The sequence below is a fragment of the Schistocerca nitens genome, chromosome 1 (genome assembly GCF_023898315.1).
Source record: "Schistocerca nitens isolate TAMUIC-IGC-003100 chromosome 1, iqSchNite1.1, whole genome shotgun sequence".
Classification (NCBI taxonomy): Eukaryota; Metazoa; Arthropoda; class Insecta; order Orthoptera; family Acrididae; genus Schistocerca; species Schistocerca nitens.
The window spans coordinates 435891357-435916885 of record NC_064614.1 but is presented as its reverse complement, the minus strand read 5'-3'; the positions used below and the strand labels follow the sequence as shown (position 1 = coordinate 435916885).

At 40.0% G+C, this 25529-nt stretch overlaps 1 protein-coding gene across 2 annotated transcripts in view; it reads right to left on the bottom strand.

Moving 5' to 3' along the window:
• The window catches only part of LOC126251315 (uncharacterized), a 136466-nt gene that overhangs the window by 59345 nt on the left and 51592 nt on the right, over nt 1-25529 (bottom strand). For both annotated transcript variants that reach the window (XM_049951648.1, XM_049951666.1), the window contains exons 4-5: nt 24475-24602; nt 9382-9557 (exon numbers count right to left, since the gene is read on the bottom strand). In XM_049951648.1, the coding sequence (XP_049807605.1) occupies nt 9382-9557; nt 24475-24602 (304 nt within the window). The remainder of the gene's footprint in view (nt 1-9381; nt 9558-24474; nt 24603-25529) is intronic.

The window sequence follows — 25529 nt, the reverse complement described above, 5'->3', positions numbered from 1 at the left end:
CAGGCTTAGATGGTGGGGTCATGTTACACGCATGGGAGAAGCAAGGTTACCCAAGAGACTCATGGGTTCAGCAATAGAGGGTAGGAGGAGTCGGGGCAGACCAAGGAGAAGGTACCTGGATTCGGTTAAGAATGATTTTGAAGTAATAGGTTTAACATCAGAAGAGGCACCAATGTTAGCACTGAATAGGGGATCATGGAGGAATTTTATAAGGGGGGCTATGCTCCAGACTGAACGCTGAAAGGCATAATCAGTCTTAAATGATGATGATGATGATGATGATGAATAAGAAATACAGAAATATTATTGGACCTGCTTTTAAAAGATACATATGGCAAGGGTAAAGGCACTGACATTTGACGTAAACAGAGTACTTCTGGAGTACATAAAAACGATGACCTGAACGAAATCATAACACAGTTACAATTGTTCACAGCGTTGGTCGCAGCGGGGAATAAAGGTGATGTGAACGGAATCATATCTGTCAATTCAGAGCGTTGAGAAAGATGTGTCGTTAAGTACCTGCAAGTAAGCCATTCCCACACAGGCATGTCATAATACAAGATCTGAATGATTTATGGCATGCCAAACTCGTAGATGTGAATCAGTGTTCATGTTTGAATAAATGCTTTTCTTTATTGTTCATAGACATGTGTCCAACATTAGCCTGGACCCTGTATATGGAGGCAAAGACAGGGAAGAAAGATGTGCAAGTGTCTGAACAACTGCTACAGACAGGGACAAATTGATGTCCAAGTAATCTTCAAACTGAGCATGTAGATGAATTTTACAATAGACATTTCTGGTTGGTAATAGAGCAATACAGAATTACCCTCTAATTAACATTCTTCTACAGGAAGGCAAGTATTGTGGAACATTGGAATAGGATGATAAAAAATAGTGTGTGGATGAAATTTGATATTTGAGGATCATTCAAATGGCTAGATACTCTCCCACAAATAATTGAGCAGTATAATCGAACTAGACATAGTAAGATTAAGATGAAATCTATTGATGTACATGATGAAGAACTTCTAAATAAAGCATACAGTCATATTAGGATAGTGGATCCCCACAAGCAGAAATTTAATGTAGGTGATTTCTTACGTATTATAAAATACAAACCAATTACTTATCGAATTGGTCAAAGACATAGTCACAGTTTCTGAATTGCAGCGCACAAATCCAAGAACTTACATCTTAAAGGACAGCAAAGGTGAAGACGTTGCAGGCCGTTTTTACACAGAAGAGTTACAGAAAAGCTCTTAACCACATGTGTTTCTGGTGGAGTGTGTTATAAAGTGTCGAGGGAACAAGGCTTTAGCCAAGTGGCTGGGCTTCCCATCAAAGAACAACAGCTGGGTGAACATTCACGATTTGGTATAACATAAACAGGACACATGAACCTCAAACCATGCAGAAGTGTAACGTGGATACTAGGAAGCACGTCAGAGAAGGTAGAGGTTTCTCAATAAATTACCCATTGAATTGCATATCCCTGGATACAACTACTGAGGAAATGGAACGAAGCTGGAAAAGCATTTAGTATTTGCTTAATGCACACAGTGACTTGCTGCTGTGTTGGGAGCATCTAGTCTTGAGAAATGGTTCCATCCCAAAGCTGATGACAATGCTGGGGAATAAGCAGAGATGCACTCTACACTACAGAAACTTCCAGTATTGTCACAGGTTGGGGATGGGACTTATTAGAAGTACTCGTGGCATTGATGTTAATTCCGAAACATTTGATTATTGAAAAAGATTATAGTAAATTAATTGATAATCAAGTTTTTGGCAAAAGCACGGAGATGTTGAAACCCACCACGAAATTCATTTAGTTTACTGTTGGGATGGATGCACGGAGTTAAGTGTTTATATCGCCAGGCCAAATTTTAAGCAGGCCACAATCTTCAATAAAGGACTAGTCGCTGTGGTGATGGATAACGTGTAAGTAGAGTTCACGGAGCCTGTCTATATTGGTTTGTATATTTTGGACCTCTCCAGATTCAACATGTACCTATTCCTCTACATGTTTGCAAACCACATTTTGCTCACCCCAAGCTTCTTTATACAGATACAGACAGTTTCATGTACTGGGTGAAAGTCTGCGATCAATATGAAGTAACTAGTTACAATTCCAAGGAATTCGACTTGTCTCGATACAGCATAGCACCACGGAAGAAGAAGATTTTCAGCCTGATGAAAGACGAGGTCAATGACTCGCCTATTGTGTGGTTTGCGGGCTTCAGATCCAAAATGTATGTGCACAGTATAGACGCAGGCGCCACCCAAGGGGCTAAGGAAGTGCATTGTACATTATTCTCTGAATGGTGGTGATGATGTCATTACCTGAGTGCCGGACTTTACTGGTGTCAGAAATTCTGGGAAAGCTGACGCTGATGTCATCATTCCAGGAATGCTAGTTTCCCTGTTTCCATACCAGGAGTGACAATCAACTGGGAATGGGTTTTTCATAAACTATTGACCTGTCTTGTCCTCAGTTGCTAGTTTAATATGCAGTTATTACTACACTGTTTCAGGATTCTGTCCCAATTTTAACTACATTACATTTTTAGTGAGATGAATCTTTGTAAACTCTGCTGTGTTTTGTCAGAAGAAGCAAATTTTAAGATGGCAACAAGAGGTATATAGGGAAAGAAAAGAAAGGTTAACAAGTCAAGCGAAAATAAATCGCTGCTTTTGTACCACTTTCAGCGGAATTCTGTAACCCAGTGTGTATCTAATAATGAGTAGCTGGTACTAAAGCTTATCAAAGTATTTTATTTCTATACAGAAAGCTCTGAGAAAAACGAAAGCACTTCACAGTATGCACTGCACTATATATTTGTTTCTATCTCCACTCACAGCGAACTCCTAAACTGTTTTACCACAGAGAAATTCACATGTGTTAAGGATACAGAGTACTTATAAATGGTGCAAAAATCGAACTTTTTGTGACTTTATTAAATTCTATAGTCTTTCCTGATTACATTGATGTATATACATTATAGGGTTTCAAATGAAAAATTAACTATATATACCAAATTTTAAAGTTACGGTCTTGTATGTCGCCAATCCCTCTTTATTTCTGTTACAGAAACCAGTATTATTTCGAAAAGAACTGTGAACTTTCTGTTTCCAGCGATTATACGTATGATACGTTGTATATGTTGGTAACAGTCACAGTCTAACATAACATTCGCGACAGTTTGCCTGGATTTTGTTGCCTACTGCGCCAGCAACGCGCCAAGCGGCCAGTAAGTTAAAATGTTGAGTTCGGCGCGATCGTGAAAGCGAATAGTGGTTGTTTATTTTGGTTTGTACAATGGTTTTTACAAAAGGGAGCGTAGCGTAGCGGAATAAATTGCAGCAATAACAAGAAGAAGATACCACATCTGACTTTTTTTAGGTTTCCTAAGGACCCTGAGAGGTATATACCATCATGTTACTAAACTGCAGCCGGCCGCAGTGGTCTCGCGGTTCTAGACGCGCAGTCCGGAACCGCGCGACTGCTGAGGTCACAGGTTCGAATCCTGCCTCGGGCATGGATGTGTGTGATGGCCTTAGGTTAGTTAGGTTTAAGTAGTTCTAAGTTCTAGGGGACTGATGACCACAGCTGTTAAGTCCCATAGTGCTCAGAGCCATTTAAACCATTTGAACTAAACTGCATCGTCAGGATTCGCTTGCCAATTACATGTTTATTGATGATAAATGTTTCGTTTTAGGAGTAGAAAGTGGCTAGTGAATAGGAGAGGAGAAGATCTTATGAAAAATGACCCTCTTTAGCCTTATAATAATGTGAAGTTTTTTCTGCCACGTGTCGAAGAAAACCAGTTCATGAATGCAGACAATAATAGTAATAAACCACATTGTTTGACATTCCAAATACGCCGCCTCAACTGACAATGAAGAGGAGACTGCCGCAAAGTTCGACAGTCCGTCTAAAGCTGTAAAACATTCCTATGGCACAAAAGCAGCCAGTTCAACCCTCCATATACCACTGCAAGATTCATCTGAATCGTCAACACAGACCTGCTTTGTCGATGAAGTGGTAAAATTAAGTACAGTTATTCATGTTCAGAAAAAGCGTGTTGAGTATCAGAATGTGCAGATCGCTACACTTCGTGCAAAACTGTTATGGGACAAGGAAAGTGCCTATCATTTTAAGTGCAGACAGCAACAGAAACTGTATCAGAAGGATCAAGTGAAGAACGACAAACAAATTTTGAAAACTATAGGAACCCAATATTAAAAAAAAAAAGATGTCCTTGGCTTGTTGTTAAACCAGATAGGCATGACATCTACAAGATGGAGAGACAAAACTAAGCTGTTTGCTCTATATTTATTATATTACAGCACTCAGGCATAAAGATTTTGTCAGAATGTTTTAGGTTTCCATCAGTGTGTACATTACATAGGTATGTGGAAGGCGTACGAATAAAATGTCGGATAAGTGGCAATATGTTCCACCTTTTAAAGAAGAAGGTACAGCATTTCTCCAATACTGATAAACTAGTGCATATGTCATTGGGTGAAGTCTCTAACGGCAAATTTAACATATGACAGCACTTCTGGCAGACCCAGTGTTATTGGCTCCGAGGACTTGGGGTTTACACTCAGTACATTTCTCCCACTATTTGGCAGTTGTCCACCTTACAATAATATGAAGATGAAGGTCGTATTTGTGGCAACAGGTGAAAATGACTAAAACACAGGAGGCCCATGGAACGACAAACATGGCGTCGATCCCTTTTGCACGTAGAGGTGCTTATGTGTGAATCTATGTGTTTCTATTCCGTTGATATCAACGTGCTAAGCTGCAGTTCTATCCAACATCATAAGTGTTTCTTGGCGAATGTATTGTAAATTGCCACTGGATTCATGAGTTTTATCCCTATTTGTACTTACTTTAGAATCATTTTTAGAAACATCTGTCTTCTGATATTACACAAACTCTTGGAGGCAAAAAAATAATTCAAATATTTCTTAAATCACGTAGGAAAGGGATGCAAAACAAACACTATGCTTAAGACGCATCTGAAGTTCTCCTTTCTTGCCGCTTGGAGCGCTATTGTCGCTCAAGCTGTCAAACGGTAACAACTTCTGCAGCAGTGAGTGTCGCGACTATTATGGTAGACTGTGGTAACAGTGCAGGTTTCTAGTGTCTGTAAATGATTATCTTTGCTAGAATTTACTTTTATTTTGCTGAAGCAGTTCGTTTACATGTTACTGAATGTTTGTTGCCCAAGTGCTATATATATTTGTAGAAGTACATAACCTTTAGTGTGCAATAGATACGAACTATGCCACGCGTCAAGAAATTCAATAAAAGGAAATTCCATGGTAACCAGTTCACGAACAAAGCAAGCCACACTTTTGAAAGTAACCTATGTATCATTTCTTCAGGGAAGAAACTCCCACATGGCACACCTCATGGCGATTCAAATTTTTGTGTTAACAGTGACACTGTTTGTAGTGGATTTGTTGTTGTTGATGTGCGCATATTATCTTCTTTGATAAAGGAAGTGGCGAAATGTAAACAATGTGATGGTGTAGGCTGTCTGGAAATAACTGAACAACATAGTGGCAGGAAGGATTTAGTGTCAAAATTAGTTGTTCTGCGTAGATCCTGCAGTAAATCTACCTCGAAAATGACTTGGAACATGGTGCAGAATTCATATGATGTGAATTTGAAGTTAGTGTATGCAATGCATGCAGCAGGAAAAGGAAAAAAGGCTGCTAAAACGTTTTGTGGTTTGATGGACTTTCCTCCTTCTCCCAGTAGGTTCAGCAAGTATATAAAAATACTTTTAGGTGCCTTGAAGATTGTGTCTAGATGTACAACTTCTCTGAAGAATGGAAAAGTTGTATATGTTAAGTGCTTATCTAAGTACTGCCACACCTGCCATCGTAACACTGAGGGATATATTGAACATCAGTGTTCTAAGAATTATGATGGTTACAGTGGAGGTATGGAATGTGATGGAGCTCTAAAAATATTTCAGAAGTTGGTGCTAATTTATAACACTAGATACACGAAGTACCTAGGCGATAGGGATTCTAAAGCTTTCAATAAAATTAATGAGGTCAATGTTTATGGTGATACCTTGGTAACAAAACTGGAGTGTTGTGGACATGTGCAAAAGAGGATGGGTGCTAGATTGAGGAAACTAAGAAGAGAAATGAAAGGAAAGTTGCTATCTGATGGAAAATCTCTGTCTGGCTGAGCCAGATTGACAGAAACTGAACTAGACCTTCTTCAGAGTTGTTATGGACTGGCCATTACACGAACTGCACCTCAGAATGACGTTAAAGCAATGATAAAAGCTGTATGGGCCACCTAATTTCATAAGCTGTCCACAGATGACCACCTCGTTCACAGACTTTGTCCGAAAGGAGCAGATTCTTGATGTGGTTACCAAAAAGCAAAAGAAAGTGGTCAAATATGTCATCATAAGCGTTCTCTTCCTGAGCCTGTTATGAATGAAATGAAACCAATTTTAGAGAACTGAGTGACCCTGTTTTGCTTAGTAAATGTCTTCATGGGGGCACTCAGAATACAAATGAAAATTTCAACCATTGCATATGGGAAAGATTACCCAAGAATGTTTTTGGGGGACTAAATACATTAAAAGTTGGTGTACTACATGCAGTGATATGTTTCAATGATGGAGTGATAGGAATGTTGGAAGTCCTGAGAAATTTAGGCATAAAATGTGGCTCTAATATGGAAGATCAATTGCTCCCATGTGACAGACAGCAGGTGCATGAAGCTGAAAGATTCGCTCATCATGTTACCAAAGAAGCAAGAAGTGCTAAAAGGAATGCCAAGAGGAAGCTTGAAGATGAAGAAATGCTGCAGGATGAAGACTATGCTTCAGGAATGTTGTGAGGTACAGTTTAATTGGACTCATATCTACATTCGTAATTTCCTGCAAGTTGTATTTTTCAGAATTCAGGTACAAATAATGCCTAAAGTTTATATATCATTGCTCTAATTTTTTTATGTAACTTGCAATAGTTCATACTTATGAAGTAGACCTAATAAATTAAATTATAGAAAAAATAACATTTTTATTAGGAAAAAGTTATGAAAATTAAAATGTAAGATGTGATATATTTTTATCCTTATACATACATAATAGGTAGAATTTAATAGGTCTAGTACCTCAGCCATCATGTCATGCATATCTGGTAAAAATTTGGTCTCCTTCAAATGTATAACATTGGATTGAATGGTACCGCAATTTGAGGAAGCATTTTGGAAAAAATTGCATCTGTTTCTTTGTAATATTTTAATAACCCTAAGCAGGTTCAAAAATATTCAAAATACTTCTAATTCGTTTAGAAAGTGTGCTGCATTACCTGATATCAACAAAAATCTGTAAAACATATACATATAAACAATTCCTGATAGAAATAGGTGTTGATTTTTCATAATATTGAGCCAGAAAAGTACCCTGTATCCTTAAAGATATTATCTAGTTTTATCTTGATGAACAGTTACAATTGGCTCATAAAAGGAATTCACGTTTTTATGAAGAGAATTATTCTCCTTTTTCTTCTCTGGAATAGAAATTCTTCTTGAAACAATATGTTTTTTTAGCTCTGAAGCTGCAATCACTCTGACGATACACAGAATCCTGTCGACTACTCCTACAGCATACCGAGTGTTCTCGATTGAAATGCACACAATATGATATGTAATTTCAGTTCTGGCGAAAGTGCTTCATGCATTACACTATCTTTATTCCTTATCGCATAATGAACTCTATTTAGAAGAAACGTGAACAGTTCTGGTGACATTCTAAGATAATTAAAAGAACTTCTTGGGTCTTCCATTACAAATTATTTCAGAAAGGATGCTGAGCAACCGAGCTGACGTCTCTTCTTCATCCAGCCACGAATCGAAACTTTTTTTTTTCATATTTTTTTTTTTTTTCATGTAGCGATTCCACGCAACTAGCTTTAACTACCATCACAACTCGAGCGATGCGCAGCTGCCAAAACTTTCATTTCAGACACGACTCAGGAACCCACATAAGGCCGACACTGAAGTGTATACTGGTTTCGCCGTGTCTACAATAAAATACGAAACCATTTGCGTGCAGCTCATTCCACGCAACGAGTGGCGCAACCCAATGTCGTCGTGTAAACGAGGCTTAAGCTACGGACCTCTATCATGTCGCATAGAATCTACATACTCTCGAGCTATCGGACGCCACCTGTCTTCCGCGTGACTCACATTGCACGTCAAATCTGAATAGGCATGATGCGAGGCGCTACGCCTCAGAGTCACAATGCTCATGTGAGTGGACATCGATTGTCATCATTTTGAACCAAATTGTTGGCAACGAAGCGCGTTGCAGAAACTAACGCATATGCTTTTGAGATTCTTACTGAATTTACAAAATAAAGAACTTCCGCGAGCGTTAAAATTCGATAACTCTATAGAACCCGTTTCTTTATAACTGTTGACGAACATGCTCTAAACTCAGTACGACAGCACCCGCCAACTCTAGTAGCTATTGGAAAGCTTTCCACTGCCTTACCAACCACAATCCTCTCCAAACTACCCACTCCTTTCCAACAATCAAGAGATTCTAAGTAAAACTTGGCTCCATATGCCCGAGACTGGGGAGACATGCCTTGTCCTGTCGTTCACAACTACCGATATTTACGCTCCATGGTATTGTACGAACAGTTTTTAAAACACCCATCACAGCGGAAGATATAAAAACCAGGGAAACCCGTCCCCACCTTTCTGCCGACATCCTCCCATTTTCTGTTTAGTCTTCGCCGCTTCTTAGGATCCCCCTTAGTTTATTGGGATTAACAGGACTTGTAAACCCTCTTCCTTTATGCCATTATCTGTGCTAGAGGCACTATTACATGGAATTAGCTGGATTTCTCGTGGTAGCTACTATATTTTTTGTGCTGTGCGCTTAGTTTAGTGCGGTGGTATTATGGTCACTACATGCTGCCTTTACGGGTCAGGCACCACAGATTTTCCCAAGTTATTGTTTCCATAAATTATGAAAATTTAGATAGTTTCTGGGAACAATGGTATTTTTTCCAGTCAAAGTAGTAACACCGTTCATTTTAGTGAAATGCTCTGCTCATGTGCTGCGTAATATGTGCCACATTCTAAGATAAAAGAAAACCCAAAAACTGAAAACCAAACGAACTCCAAAAACTTTATAAATGATTAGTGGCTGTAACCATCTCCTTCACTATTATCAGCCACATTTTTTTACTCCACCTTGAATTAAACGATCTCAATATTTTGCATGAAAGTAAAGACTACATTCCTGGGAAAAAGTGAAATAAACATTCAAAAATCATACTGAGTTCGAAAAAAGTTTGTACACCGGCTTTTACCTGAGTACATAGTTGCCAGGTCTGTCCTTGTCAACTTCCACCGTGTAGTTCGCTATGTTCTCGCTGACGGATTGCATATCGCGTACCAAACCTTTTAATTTCGTGTGCAGCATGTCTCTCACACGTTCCATGTTCTTAATCCACACATGGAGACGCTGATTGCTCGTATGATTAGCCTGCAACCCACAAAAAATGGTTAAAATTACGTGTATAGTATTCAGAAGCAGCAGCCAATCTTACCTTACACTTATAGGTATCGGTATTACATAACATTTATATTATTGTCGGCAGCCACAAAAACATTAACGCAATGTAGGTGTGTAGCGACATCTTATCAAACACACAAAATGCTCAACCTATAACGTCATCTACATCTACATCTACATCCATACTCCGCAAGCCACCTGACGGTGTGTGGCGGAGGGTACCTTGAGTACCTCTATCGATTCTCCCTTCTATTCCAGTCTCGTATCGTTCGTGGAAAGAAAGATTGTCGGTATGCTTCTGTGTGGGCTCTAATATCTCTGATTTTATCCTCATGGTCTCTTAGCGAGATATACGTAGGAGGGAGCAATATACTGCTTGACTCTTCGGTGAAGGTATGTTCTCGAACTTCAACAAAAGCCCGTACCGAGCTACTGAGCGTCTCTCCTGCAGAGTCTTCCACTGGAGTTTATCTATAATCTACGTAACGCTTTCGCGATTACTAAATGATCCTGTAACGAAGCGCGCTGCTCTCCGTTGGATCTTCTCTATCTCTTCTGTCAACCCTATCTGCTACGGATCCCACACTGCTGAGCAGTATTCAAGCAGTGGGCGAACAAGCGTACTGTAACCTACTTCCTTTGTTTTCGGATTGCATTTCCTTAGGATTCTTCCAATGAATCTCAGTCTGGCATCTGCTTCACCGACGATCAACTTTATATGATCATTCCATTTTAAATCACTCGTAATGCGTACTCCCAGATAATTTATGGAATTAACTGCTTCCAGTTGCTGACCTGGTATATTGTAGCTAAATGATGAGGGATCTTTCTTTCTATGTATTCGCAGCACATTACACTTGTCTACATTGAGATTCAATTGCCATTCCCTACACCATGCGTCAATTCCCTGCAGATCCTTCTGCATTTCAGTACAATTTTCCAATGTTACAACCTCTCGATATACTACAGCATCATCCGCAAAAAGCCTCAGTGAACTTCCGATGTCATCCACAAGGCCATTTATGTATATTGTGAATAGCAACGGTCCTACGACACTCCCCTGCGGCTCACCTGAAATCACTCTTACTTAGGAAGACTTCTCTCCATTGAGAATGACATGCTGCGTTCTGTTATCTAGATAGTCTTCAATCCAGTCAAAGAATTGGTCTGATAGTCCATATGCTCTTACTTTGTTCATAAAACGACTGTGGGGAACTGTATCGAACGCCTTGCGGAAGTCAAGAAACACGCCATCTACCTGTGAACCCGTGTCTATGGCCCTCTGAGTCTCGTGGACGAATAGCGCGAGCTGGGTTTCACACGACCGTCTTTTCGAAACCCATGCTGATTCCTACAGAGTAGATTTCTAGAAATGGCTCTGAGCACTATGGGACTCAACTGCTGAGGTCATTAGTCCCCTAGAACTTAGAACTAGTTAAACCTAACTAACCTAAGGACATCACAAACATCCATGCCCGAGGCAGGATTCGAACCTGCGCCCGTAGCGGTCTTGCGGTTCCAGGCTGCAGCGCCTTTAACCTCACGGCCACTTCGGCCGGCGTAGATTTCTAGACTCCAGAAAAGTCATTATACTGGAACATAATACGTGTTCCAAAATTCTACAACTGATCGACGTTAGAGATATAGGTCTATAGTTCTGCACATCTTCTCGACGTCCCTTCTTGAAAACGGGGATGACCTGTGCCCTTTTCCAATCCTTTGGAACGCTACGCTCTTCTAGAGACCTACGGTACACCGCTGCAAGAAGGGGGGCAAGTTCCTTCGCGTACTCTGTGTAAAATCGAACTGGTATCGCATCTGGTCCAGCGGCCTTTCCTCTTTTGAGCGATTTTAATTGTTTCTCTATCCCTCTGTCGTCTATTTCGATATCTACCATTTTGTCATCTGTGCGACAATCTAGAGAAGGAACTACAGTGCACTCTTCTTCTGTGAAACAGCTTTGGATAAAGACATTTAGTATTTCGGCCTTTAGTCTGTCATCCTCTGTTTCAGTATCATTTTGGTCTCAGAGTGTCTGGACATTTTGCTTTGATCCACCTACCGCTTTGACATAAGACCAAAATTTCTTAGGATTTTCTGCCAATAGAACTTTACTTTCGAATTCATTGAACGCATCTCGCATAGCCCTCCTCACACTACATTTCGCTTCGCGTAATTTTTGTTTGTCTGCAGGGCTTTGGCTATGCTTATGTTTGCTGTGAAGTTCCCTTTGCTTCCGCAGCAGTTTTCTAACTCAGTTGTTGTACCACGGTGGCTCTTTTCCATCTCTTACGATCGTGCTTGGCACATACTCATCTAACGCATATTGTACGATGGTTTTGAACTTTGTCCACTGATCCTCAGCACTATCTGTACTTGAGACAAAACTTTTGTGTTGAGCCGTCAGGTACTCTGTAATTTGCTTTTTGTCACTTTTGCTAAACAGAAAAATCTTCCTACCTTTTTTAATGTTTCTATTTACGGCTGAAATCATCGCTGCAGTAACCGCTTTATGATCGCTGATTCCCTGTTCTGCGTTAACTGTTTCAAATAGTTCGGGTCTGTTTGTCACCAGAAGGTCTAATATGTTATTGCCACGAGTCGTTTCTCTGTTTAACTGCTCAAGGTAATTTTCAGGTAAACCACTTAAAAAAATAAGAGAGCAGAAGATATTTGTAGGTAGCTACAATACAAATGTTTGAAAGCATGAATGAGTGCTCTCACGGCACTTAATGACCTTAGTGCATTGTTTGGAAGTTATCAGTCTTTCGGCAATTTCATTTGCTCGGAGAACAGAAGAAACTGCAAGTAAGTTATTGCTACAGATCCGCGAGAAAGCTAGGAACCTCTGTAGTATTCTCTGGCACTGGATGAGTCTACTGATATCTCGAGTACGTCACAACTTCTCGTGTTCATTCGTGGTGTCATGTTAGACTTTTAGGTATCCGTTTGCAGCATTCATGGCACATGAACGGGAAAAGACTTTTGCAACCACTGCAATAAAATTCCAAAACTATAACGTTGAGTGGAACCAGCTTCAAAATGTTGCAGTTGATGGAGGCTGGAGTGAGGAAGGATGTAGTGGAGCAGATCAGGACTCAGTCGGACGATTTCCAAATTCTGTACGCTCTTTTGGTTCCATGCAACATACATCAGCGACCACTCTGTGGGAAAGACTTAGATATTTCTTGTGTACTGAAACCAGTCGTTTCCGCTGTGAACTTCATTCGGGGACATGCACTCAGTCACAGACAGCTCCAGGACTTTCTTGAAGGAAACGATTCAGAATTGTGTGACTTGGCTTATCAGACAGCAGTATGAGTATAGACCAAAATGAGGAATGAAGTTAAGGTCTGTAGGATATATAGTTTTCAAAGAATAAAGTTCTCCACTAAGGAGGTTTTAGAGTAACAAATAATAGAATAGGCAGCAAACAGTATTAACTGGACTATGAAAACAGACACTATGTAGCCGTGATTGCAAGAAGTAGAGGCATGCGAATGTTAATATTAAATAGGGTATAGAGACTGAGCAGCCCAGAGGGCCAGGGTAGTTTTAATTTTAAGGATGTGATCAGTTTCTTTTGTTTATATGTGTGAATAGTCCCGAGCGCCTGATACTCGCAAGCAGTAAATGAATCATGTACTTATATGCAGAGACAAAGAAAAAGTGTAAGTAAACATAAAGAAAATTCAATATTCAGTGGGTCGAAATATTTCAGTACAAAAGTTAAGCGGATAAAATCAACAGAGCTAATATTTATGTTCATTTTTTTGGAGAAAACTTGGTTTCCAGCTTGACGATACTGATAGAAGAATGTAGCGGAATTATTCTGGCAAAGGAGCAAGAGAGAATAAATTCAGACATGTTCTCGTCTTTATCTCTTTGTCCGGGGTATGGGCGTATTTTTACATTGTCCTCCTTTTTCGCAACGTTGACTTTAAGAAAATTATTTTTGCAGTTCTTCCCGTTCGGTTGCTCTTTCATTAAATACTGTAAGTATAGTGGCGGCAGGACCGTTGCTTTTATGGGTCTTTTCACTACTGACCATGGATCGATCCGTAACCGAGTGAAAATATGGATTATTTAAAAATTCTGCTCCATATATTCAGTTCCGGATTGACACTGTATTGGCTTGGCATTATAGATTTCATGTCCTGTTCTCACTACTAATGTGTGAATGTGATTTGCTGTTTATTGCGACCGAGTGAGTTTTATAAAATATATGGCAATGCCTAAACGCAAGCGTAGATTCTCAGATTCCTTTTTTACCAGTATCCTACCTTCAAGAAAGTGAGAACTGAATTCGAAGTAGACTGTAAAATATGTGGAGCTGGAACTTATGTCTGAGTGGCCAATAAAGGTAAGAAATAGCTCGACAGAATGTTTTATTGTCATGGTTTTATTTCATGGTTTCTTAGTCATTCAGTTTATTTATATTCGGAAAACTGAGAGAAATTAGCGATAAAATTCTCCAGTTCTGCAAAGCATACGTAAACATCATTTAATTTATTTAAATGTTATAAACGAAATGCATGTCACTGTGTCACTGAAATATTTTAAATTTCTTGCACTAGGTGGCCAAGATCTGGAACATCATATTACCACTGAGAAGCATAAAAAAAACTTCAGCGTTGCAGTTTAATATCTAGTACAGACACATTTTTCAGCAACAGCAGTCTACTTCTCCTTTAAATCACCGCGTTCGTGCTGGAGAAGGAGCACTAGCATTCCATAACGTTGGGCGTAATTTTAGCTCTAGGTCAATGGATTGCACGCCAAAATTGAATGAAGTAATTTATTTTGATTCAGATGTTGCTAGAAAGATCTCCTCAGCCAGAAGAAAAACTCGAAGAATTATAAATAAAGTAATTGCTCCTCATGCCTTAATGTCACCATGCAAGCTTTGAGTGTCATATCTTGTTTTGGTGTCTCGTCTAATGAAAGTCTCCATGGCAATATAAAAAGTTCCCCACTCTTATTCAGTACTTTGACTATAAGCTTAGTGGTTTAAAAACAAAACTAATTGAGCTTAAACCTATCCCAAATGAAATATCTGAGATTGGCGCACAGTATGTTACAGAAACAATACAACATGTGGGTATTGCTAATACGTTTGCATCATTTACCAGTGATAATATTAACACAAACTCTGGGTGTGTAAATCGCAAGGAAGGTAACAATATATATGGCAGATTAAAGACATCTTTGAACAGTAAGAATTTGAACGGTGTGGGATGTCCGGCTCACATTTTACATAATGCAACTCAGCAGGGAGCTGACGGTCTTTCTGTTGATTTGGAGCGTGGCATTGTTAAAATTCGTAATTATTTCCCTATTTACACTGTTAGAAAGGAACAGTTACACTTTTACTGTGAATTTGTGGAGGTAAATTACAAACAAGTCCTGTCTCTTGCGAAAACTAGGTGGTTGCCTCTTACCGCAGCTACTGAAAGGGTACTGAAAACGTATCCTGCTCTGATATCTTACTTTCTGTCAGAAAGAAAGCCACCAAAGGTTTTGTTTCAGTTTTTTTGAGAGTAGGTCTTGTGAAGCCTACTCATGCCGTTTGTATTAATGTCTGTATTCAGTTCAAATATTCTGCAGCCAGAAAAGGAGGACAATTCTGTGCTTGAAGAGGTTGAAATTTTAGATTCTGTGTGTAAGGTGTTTGAGGACCAATTAAATGAAAATTGTGTAGAGATTAAACATAAGCTAGAAATTGCATCAGAAGAAGGCTTTGATAAAGAAGTTAAACTTGTTGTGGAAGAAGCTATGTTACTGTATCGATTTTGTCATGAATAATTAAAACGATGGTTCTGTATGTTTGACGACTTTTCCTGTTTAAATGGATATCTCTTAAAAAAATGTTAGCTACAGTGACGCTGAAAAAAGCCTTTTGTATTTGCAATATAATTGTAAAGCTTCTGAAATTGAAGATGTAAAATACTGTGATCAGTTCTGTAATTTTAGGCAATTTATGAAACTGAATAGTAATGATTCTGACTTTGGTGTGTTATCTTGTAGGAAAAATGGGTCAAATATTTTTGTGAAAGTTGTTAAAACTTGCCAAATAATTTTTCGGTATATCAGGGCACAATGCAAATGGAAAAAGAATATTTTCTCTCATTACAACACAGTGGACTGATGACAGGAATAGGTTGAATCTTGAATCTGTTAAATGTACGGTTATGCTCCAGAATTTCCTGTGTATCTTTCTACGACTATCTGCTAAGCAAGCCTACACTTCTACACAAAATCTGATCTTCAGAGAAGTAAGGAATGTATGTTATGTTATTAATTAACTGATTAATTATATTTGAGTGTATGTTTCCGCGTGTCCTCTTTTTTCTAACTTCGTCCTCGTTTTTCAAGCCGTTTATCCTCTTTTTTATACGTCTGTGTATGGTCACCATATCCATAGGTAAATTGACTTACACATAACAAAGAAATTTTAGCAGTTTCATATTTCCTAAAAGCAACATTACATTAAAAATAGCGAAACGAAAGGAGGGGAGGAAGGGGGGAGGAGCAATTGCACGTGGCGCCATGTGAGAGGGTAGCCATAATTAGTTAATTGACTTTCCTGACAAAAGGACGAACATGTGTAAGTGTAAATTGTTCTTACGAGTTTTTGACTGTGACAAATAGCAAAATATTTTGAAGGAACTGTTAGTGTTACAGGGAAAAAAATCAAAATGGAGCTTGAAACGTTTATAAATTATCAAACGAGGAGGACAGTGATACAGTAGATGAAGTGACAGAAACAGAAGCAAGAACGATAGAAGAAATATAACATATAAAGGTACAGCAGAAATCGAAGGGGAAAGTACTGGTATGATGAGCCACATAAACAGAAAGTGTAGTTTGTTAGTCTTAGGACAGAACGAATTCAGAACAGAGATGTCTAAAGTAGAAAGAGCACAGAAAAATTTGAAACGGGTTAAGGATTAAAGAATTGGGTAACAGGACAGACCAATTTGGAAAAGACAGTGAATAAAGTTAAGGATGAAATTAAACAACATGTAAAACAACTCAGGGAACAAAGTATTGTTAGACAAAAGGAACTGGAAAATCATGTCTTCAAGCTGTTAGATACTATGGAAAATGTAGTGAAGTTCCAACCAGAAGTTCGTAGGACAAGAAAAGGTGAGATTTAAAAAAAGTTGTAATGAACTTTAAAGGGAACACACCAGCACAGGCTGGGGACGTAAGAGAAGACCAGGAATTGAACCGAGTAACTAATGAAGTGAAAGATAGTATGGAGAATCTGGATAGAAAAGCAAGTGAGAAATTATTCAGATTAGGGCAGAGATTGCTGCGATTAGAAAAAACTTTAATAATGTGGAATTTTATTCAAAAAGTAATTTATACCCTGCAGGTTTCGTTAATGATGTAAAGATTGGATTTACTGTAGACTGAACTGAAAGCCACGAAGCAAGACAAGCAGGAACTTCACTGAAGTGTGACAGTATAGAATGGAGATAGGATATACCAGAAAAACGACACTTTCGATCAATTATTTCTGCAAAGTGTTAGTCACAGGAGAAACGTAGAAATGTAAAGAATGAATTCATGAGGGCTCCTAGGTACAACAAACAAATGGAAATAACTTGAAAAAGTTTTGTGAGGATTTGAATGAGAGATTAAAGTATGAGGGTTGGAGCTTTAATAGTAGCAACTGTTTATTTACGACTTATACAAAACAGATACATGTTTTAAGGTTTTACTGCACTTAAACTAGTTGACAGCGTTATGTATAACCCATTGTAAGTTATGCGAACGTTGTAGGATCCACTAAGCAGCGCCAGTTGAGTTTATAGTTCGAGTGGAGCGGTCTGTTGCTTGCCGAATCTCTGTAACTGTTCTGAAGCGAATGTCATGAAGTGATTCATTTAAATTAAGAAGTCACAAGGGCTTAAGGCCAGGGAGTGTAGTGGATGGTACAGCACTTCCCAGCCCCAGCAATCAAACAAATCTGTCAGAACGTGCCCCATATGTGCCCGTAACTTGTTTTGCAAAATAATGAGTGGGTCCTGTAGAAAAAGTTGCCACTTCTTTCTATTCGTTTTTGGAACGACAAGAGGTTTGTACCAGGTGCTGGGGATAATTATTAGTTCAGTATCGACCATCTATGTTGATGACTTGTATTGCATTGAACTGGGGACAGAGAAACGACGGAGAGGCTTCGTCCCTGTCGTAGCCCTCAGTGGACCCCCCCCCCCCCCCCCGGGCACGCCTCATACCAGACGAGTGTAACCCCAATGTTTGCTTGGTAGAGTAATTATGGTGTGCGCGTTTTGCTTGGTAGAGTAATTATGGTGTGCGCGTACGTGCAGACAGTGTTTGCTCAGCAATCGCCGACATACTGTAACTGGGGTAGAATAAGGGGAACTAGCCCACATTCGCCGAGGCAGATGGAAAACCGCCTAAAAACCATCCACAGACTGGCCAGCACACCGGACCTCGACACTAATCCGCCGGGCGGATTCGTGGCGGGGACCGGCATGCCTTCCCGTCCGGTAAGCAGCTCGTTAGACCACATGGCTAACTGGGTGGGTTGTTGATGACTTACTCATTGATACTAAATACTGAGAAGAACACTGTGAAATTTTAGATGAGAATTGTAAAGCCACTCAGAATGGAAAAACGATTTTGAGTCTGAAAAAGTAGGAGTTCGTACAAATGAGTTGATATTTTTGGGCTTACAGTTTCTATGGATGGAGTTAGGAAGGGGACAGAGAAAATAAAAGGCCCTAAGAAGTGCCAACCTTCCATGAACAAGAGACTTTCAAAATCATTATTAAGGCTTTATGGATTATATAAGAAATTTGTGAAATGGCAGAATTTGAACAGTCCACATTTAACGAGTTAACTGGAATCAAAAGTTAATTGTGTTTAGGACGAAAACCGTCAAAAGCCGTTCGAGGAGTTAAAACAAGAATAGTGAAGGGATGAAATTTTGAGGCATCCAGATTTAAATAAACTGTTTCATTTAGGAGCAGATAGCAGTGGATATGGGACTGGAATTAAGTTATTTCAAATTTTTTAAACTGAAGAGGAACTAGATTTTAAGCTTTCGCTTTTGCAAGGAGAGCATTGAGTATGTTTGAAAAAAATTGTTCTGTAAAAGTTCAAAAATTACTTGTGGGAGCACCAAGTTACAGTGTATACTGACCACAAATCACTGACTTCTCTAAAAAAAAAGCTGTAGTTGATAAACGGTAGATTAGATCCTTCAACAACAATCTGGGATTAAATACGTAAAGAGGATTCACAGTTCCATTCCTGATACTTTGTCCAGATTACAAGTTGAGGGAGGAGATGGTAAAGCAATCAATGGAAGTGATCACATAAAAATATTTTGCATAAAAGGGATCAAAGAAGAAAATGAGATTAAGAGAATTAGCAGAAATATGATGAGGAAACAGAATGATGAGGAAATTTGAAAAATAGTAAAGAAAAAATTGGGGAGGAAACGAAAGGATAAGTTACCAGTATTATATAAAATTAATGAAGGTGTATTGTTCAGAGGGACAAATGAAAATTCAGGTGATTGGAGAGTATGTTCACCCAAAGAATATGCAGACAAAATGAAAGACTAGATACATGCTAGTTCTGATGATGTAGACCACAAGAACTGCTTATAGAGATTAGCAGAATGAATTTTTGCTTCTATGATATGACTAGGAGAGTTCACAAGAGAATAAAAATTATAATAGGTATCAATGGTTTAAAGTTAGTAATAATACCAGCAGACTGCTAATGAAAGTGTAAAACCAAACCACCTAATGGAATTGGTAGTTGCTGATTTGTATGGGTCTCTGTGAAAAGCGAAGTAAATTTTAGTTATATTGTAAGGTGGCTATAATTTCGCAACTTACAAGCACTCATCTACATACTTTGCCGTGATTTACAACCGCAATTAGGTATAATTTGATAGGTTATATATATATATATATATATATATATATATATATATATATATATATATATATATATATATAAAGAAGACTCACATTGTCACGTACACCTTGTAAATAGTTGTTAACGCTTGTTGCATGAAAGGTGACGGAGTGTCTTTATTATCTAAAGGGTGTAATGAATGATTGACTCTAGCAGTAGAGGTTGAAACGCCAATGGAAATGAAACGGCAGGCGCAATTCAAACCCTGGGTGGCAAATCCCACACAGGTGTGTTGGTCCTGCTTCACACAGGAAGTGTCGAGACGAACGGTCTGGGCACCTAAGCGCGGAAGCGCAATACAGCGGCAGCTGGCCGATATTGTAGTAGGGCCGAAAGGATAACAGGATAATACTTTGGAAACTCTGAAAATCTTGGACGCAGCAGAGAGGAACGAGGAAGCGTGACCTCGGAAATCGCAGGCTGGGTTATTTCTGAGGAAATTTACTCTGAGAAACCATTGTATGAGTATAGGCGGCGTTCGGAAGAATCTGTAGAGAGGGAGAATATTCTGTGGTTTCGAGAATATGATTCGCCTTCTGAGTTACGAGGGAGGGGAGCCGAGCTTTGCTCGGAAGCCAACGGTGGAGAGAAGAGGTCTTCCGTTTGGAGCAACTGGGTTTGACAGTCGCTCAGTATCAGCTTTTGTTGGTACCGACAAACTTGCTGTCTTTGCTCTCACGAGATTTTATAGTTAGAGCGTTTTGGCACTGTACTGTTGCGAATTTATACCGCCACGCGGGATTAGCCGAGCGGTCTGGGGCGGTGTAGTCATGGACTGTGCGGCTGGTCTCGGCGAAGGTTCGAGTCCTCCCTCGGGCATGGGTGTGTGTATTTGTCCTTAGGATAATTTAGGTTAAGTAGTGTGTAAGCTTAGGGACTGATGACCTTAACAGTTAAGTCCCATAAGATTTCATACACATTTCAATATTTTTTTTTGAACTTATACCATTCTGGACAGGGAGTCGTCGTTGAGTGCTCATCGTTCAGTGATTGAGAGCACTTCTTCTGCCTAAACTCACGTTGAGACGTTATCTGAACTCCGCCCTTGTGGCTGGCTGGAAGTGCGCGCTTTTCGTCTGTAGAACACAGAGAAGAGAAGACGGTATTATAGTGTACTAATCAGAGGACCGCCTTCTGGCGCCCTAGTGATTGAAAGAGTTTAATTTGTGGCTGTAGCTCTTCCATCGTCACAGACGTGTAAAAGAACCATCACTCCGAAGTACCGGACGCAGTACATACGGTGATATTGCTAACTGCTTTGGCTTATTAGGGCTATAAAGCTAAACAGCTGTGATCACGTAAATTTTATTTCCAATGATGTTGCATCCACTGTAGATCACCTTTGAAAGTAGTGTCTTCTAGTGTTTGGTACGTAGATGATGTCAGTCGTCTCACGTTATTTATATTAGATCGCGTAGCCATAAAAAGGGGCAGATTTGGGCAATTGATCAATCGTATTAGTTAGGAAATTCATTTGTATCTCTTTATGTCCATCGCACATTGATATATAAACATTTGTAATAAAGGGGGTTTTAATCTACAATAAATGTATAAGAGGAAACAGCATTTAGCATTTAGTAGTTACTAGTTCCCTTAATCATTCATTTATGTTTATGTTGTAATTTATATGTTAAAGAGCAAGAAGGAGATAATCACCATTAAGAGATCCTAAGATCTGCTTCAGGGAGTAGTCAAACAGGGCGAAATCTTCATTTTGCGTTCAGTATTTCCATTGCGCATATTCAGTTTACACCCTCCTGGAGTCGCATCATGGATATGGCTTACCCTACCAGGATCCTAATTAGAGTCTTCTGATAGTAGCCATAAAGTGGTTTGAAACCTCGGAAATTTTCAAAATTTTTCTTCCCATTTATAATGTTTAGGTGTTATTTATAGTGATCACTAGCTTGCATGTATGTCCGCAGCTCGTGGTCGTGCGGTAGCGTTCTCGCTTCCCACGCCCGGGTTCCCGGGTTCGATTCCTGGTGGGGTCAGGGATTTTCTCTGCCTCGTGATGACTGGGTGTTGTGTGCTGTCCTTAGGTTAGTTAGGTTTAGGTAGTTCTAAGTTCTAGGGGACTGATGATCATAGATTTTAAGTCCCATAGTGCTCAGAGCCATTTGAAACAAGCCAGCTTGCATGTATAGTTTGCACTGGGAAAGTAACGCGATAACATTAAAAAATAATACAGGGTGTCCGAAAAGTCTTACCCTGATTACAGGCTAGAAGTAAGATACAAATATGAAACTTGTGTCGAATTGTTTAGAACTATCAAAGTTTTTTTTCTGCTTTAGGTTCGCAGTACGTAAGTAGTGAATGAGGTGCAGTGCCCAAGAAGCCATGTTAACCAATCAGGAGAAGGCACAGTGTGTCCTGTGGTACCATGAGACAGGATCGCCAACCACAGTGCAGAGACACTTCCAGACAACATTTGGAAGGAATCCACCTGATGTCAAGAGCATTAAAGCCTGGTATGAGAAGTTCAAGAACACAGGATCGGTTGCTGACCTTCCGAGGTGTGGTCGACCAAGAACCTCAGCAGACAGGGTGGAAGCTGTAAGGCAGTCTTTTCTGTGAAGTCCGAAGAAATCGGTGCGCAGGGCCTCACGTGAATTACAGATGCCAAAAAGCTTTCTCTATGACATTTTACACAAACGTTTATTGTTTCGTGCACAAAAAATGCAAATCGTTCAGGCCTTGTTGCCCAATGACAGTACACGTCGATATGACTTTGTGGTCGAAATGCTATCACGTATTGAGGACGATGATGGTTATCTCAGACGAATTGCCTTTACCGACGAAGCGACCTTTTTTGTCAGTGGAGTAGTGAATCGCCATAATGTGCGCATTTGGGGTTCACAACGCCCTGGCGAAGTCATGGCGTGCACCAGAGGCAGTCCAAAGGTGAATGTTTGGTGCGCGCTGTTGCACGATCGAATTGTCGGGTCATTCTTCTTCGCTGAGGCTACTGGACGGAAACTGAATATCGTCTAGATGTGCTACGTGCTACCAAGGGTGCTCATGTGGAAGTTTACTAATGTGTGAAAAAAACTTTGATAGTTTGTAAACAATTAGACACTAGTTTCATGTTTGTATCTTACTTCTAGCCTGAGTTATCAATTTATGTAATCAGGGAAAGACTTTTCGGACACCCTGTATTTGTGTATTTTATTGTATTTCTTTTCAGAGGCGTTGTGCTTCAGCTCGCTGGCTGCAATTTATTGATGTTTATGTCATGCCATTTGTCGTTGTATTTGTTTGTATTGTACCGACACTGCTCGTAAACAAGGTTGCCATTAGTTTAGCTTTTTTGTTGTACATATTTCATGTTACATGTCGGTTGCATAATAAATGTGAGTAGAGTAAGTTGTGTGTACTTATCAGAGATCAGTCTATGATAACTAGGGCGAAAGCGCGCTTAGTAGCACAACAGATCACTAGTTGTAAAGACATAGAAATTGCAGATACACGGGGTAGTCAAGAAAGCCTATGGGATGTGAAAGAGTTAGCTTTGTTAGCAGCACATGGCACAGGTGAGGAGAATACCGATCCAAGGGAACTTTTGAGGATGATAGACACAATCAAGCCCGTCGTGGGTAATCTGATAGCGAAGATGAGGAACAGAGACACACTGAGGCAATCGTAAAGATACAAAATGGTTCAAATTGCTCTGAGAACTATGGGACTTAACATCTGAGGTCATCAGTCCCCTAGAACTTAGAACTACTTAAACCTAACTAACCTAAGGACATCACACACATCCATGCCCGAGGCAGGATTCGAACCTGCGACCGTAGCAGTCACGCGGTTCCCGTAAAGATACAGAACTACAATGTAGGGAGTCCAAGTGAACCCGGAACAACTAAGAATCGTGGTAGATCGCCGTCGGTGACATCGTCACGAGGCAGCATATCAGGGGTGCGCGGTGATGACTTTTTTGAACACCAAGAAACGGAAAAGGAAAAGAGCAGAAGATCACCTAACAGTAGGGAAAGGGAAAGTCACAATAGGAGAGAAGATTTAGATAACGTCAAATTGCCTTAGGTCCACAAGGATTCCTTTCCATAGGTAAATTGAACTACGGACAACAAAGCAATTTTAGCATTATCATATTTTCTGAAAGCAAAAGTAGTGAAGAGAAAGGAGGGGAGGGGGGACATAGCACAGTGCACAAAAATTTATTTACCTTATAATTTATTAAATACTGAAACTATGCTGGGAGTAACAGATTCCACATAAGCAAATCCATAAGTATCGAGATAAAATACGTGACTGTAGAATCTAGAACTATCTCCACTAAATGTGTAACCAAGGGTCTTAGGATTGTAAAGTTGGATCTAATATGGAATATTCAAAATCTGATAAGGAAAATACGGGGAAGTACAAAAAAGGGTATGGGCAACTTTGCACTCTTTTTCTCATAAACATACAAGGATTACCTATGTAGAGGTGTCTTGCAGAGAGTTAACATTACAGTCAGAGAGACAAAGAAAATAACTGTGAAAGCCAAATAAATCAGGAAACAGATTCCAGGAACTGAGCACTTACGGGAGGCTTTTAGGTCTTTTCGTCACCGCTCGTTCATATGTTTTTGTTGTGGTTTTCAGTCCTGAGACTGGTTTGATGCAGCTCTCCATGCTACTCTATCCTGTGCAAGCTTCTTCATCTCCCAGTACCTACTGCAACCTACATCCTTCTGAATCTGCTTAGTGTATTCATCTCTTGGCCTCCCTCTACGATTTTTACCCTCCACGCTGCCCTCCAATGCTAAATTTGTGATCCCTTGATGCCTCAAAACATGTCCTACCAACCGATCCCTTCTTCTAGTCAAGTTGTGCCACAAACGTCTCTTCTCCCCAATCCTATTCAATACCTCGTTCATATAATGTATCTGAAAAGAGGAGAGAAAAAGAGTACTTACCATGTGTTCGAATGCGAGGGGAACGAAAAGTTGTGAGAGGTGCGACACACCAATTGAGAGCAGCTGCGCAGCATTTCGCCAGTCGTTGGAGAGCTGTTCTAGGTAAGCCGTCGTCCCGTTCTGGAATTCTGGAGCAGAAGACAGACGACATACACTATGTGATCAAAAGTATCCGGATACCTCCAAAAACATACGTTTTTCATATTAGGTGCACTGTGCTGCCACCTACTGCCAGGTACTCCATATCAGCGAACTCAGTAGTCACTAGACATCGTGAGAGAGCAGAATGAGGCGCTCTGCGCAACTCACGGACTTCGAACGTGGTCAGGTGATTGGGAGACACTTGAGTCATACGTCTGTAATCGAGGTTTCCACACTCCTAAACATCCCTAGGTCCACTCTTTCCAAGGTGACAGTGAAGTGTAAACGTGAAGGGACACGTACAGCACAAAAGCGTACAGTCCGACCCCGTCTGTTGACTACAGAGACCGCCGACAGTTGAAGAGGGTCGTAATGTGTAATAGGCAGACATCTACCCAGACCATCACACAGGAATTCCAAACTGCATCAGGATCCATTGCAAGCACTATGACAGTTAGGTGGGAGGTGAGAAAACTTGGATTTTATGGTCAAGCGGCTGCTCATAAGCCACACATCACGCCGGTAATTCAAACGACGCCTCGCTTGATGTAACGAGAGTACACATTGGACGATTGCATAATGCAAAAACGTTGTTTGGAGTGACGAATCACAGTACACAATGTGACGATCTGATGGCAGGGCGTGGATATGGCACATACCTAGTGAATGTCATCTGCAAGCGTGTGTAGTGCCAACAGTAAAATTCGGAGGCGTGGTCGTGTTTTTCATGAAGGGTGCTTGCACTCCTTGTTGTTTTGCATGGCACTATAACACCACAGGCCTACATTGATGTTTTAAGTACCTTCTTGTTTCCCACTGTTGAAGAGCAATTCGGGGATGGCGACTGCATCTTTCAACAAGATCGAGCACCTGTTCATAATGTTACACGACAATAACATGCCTCCTGTAATGGA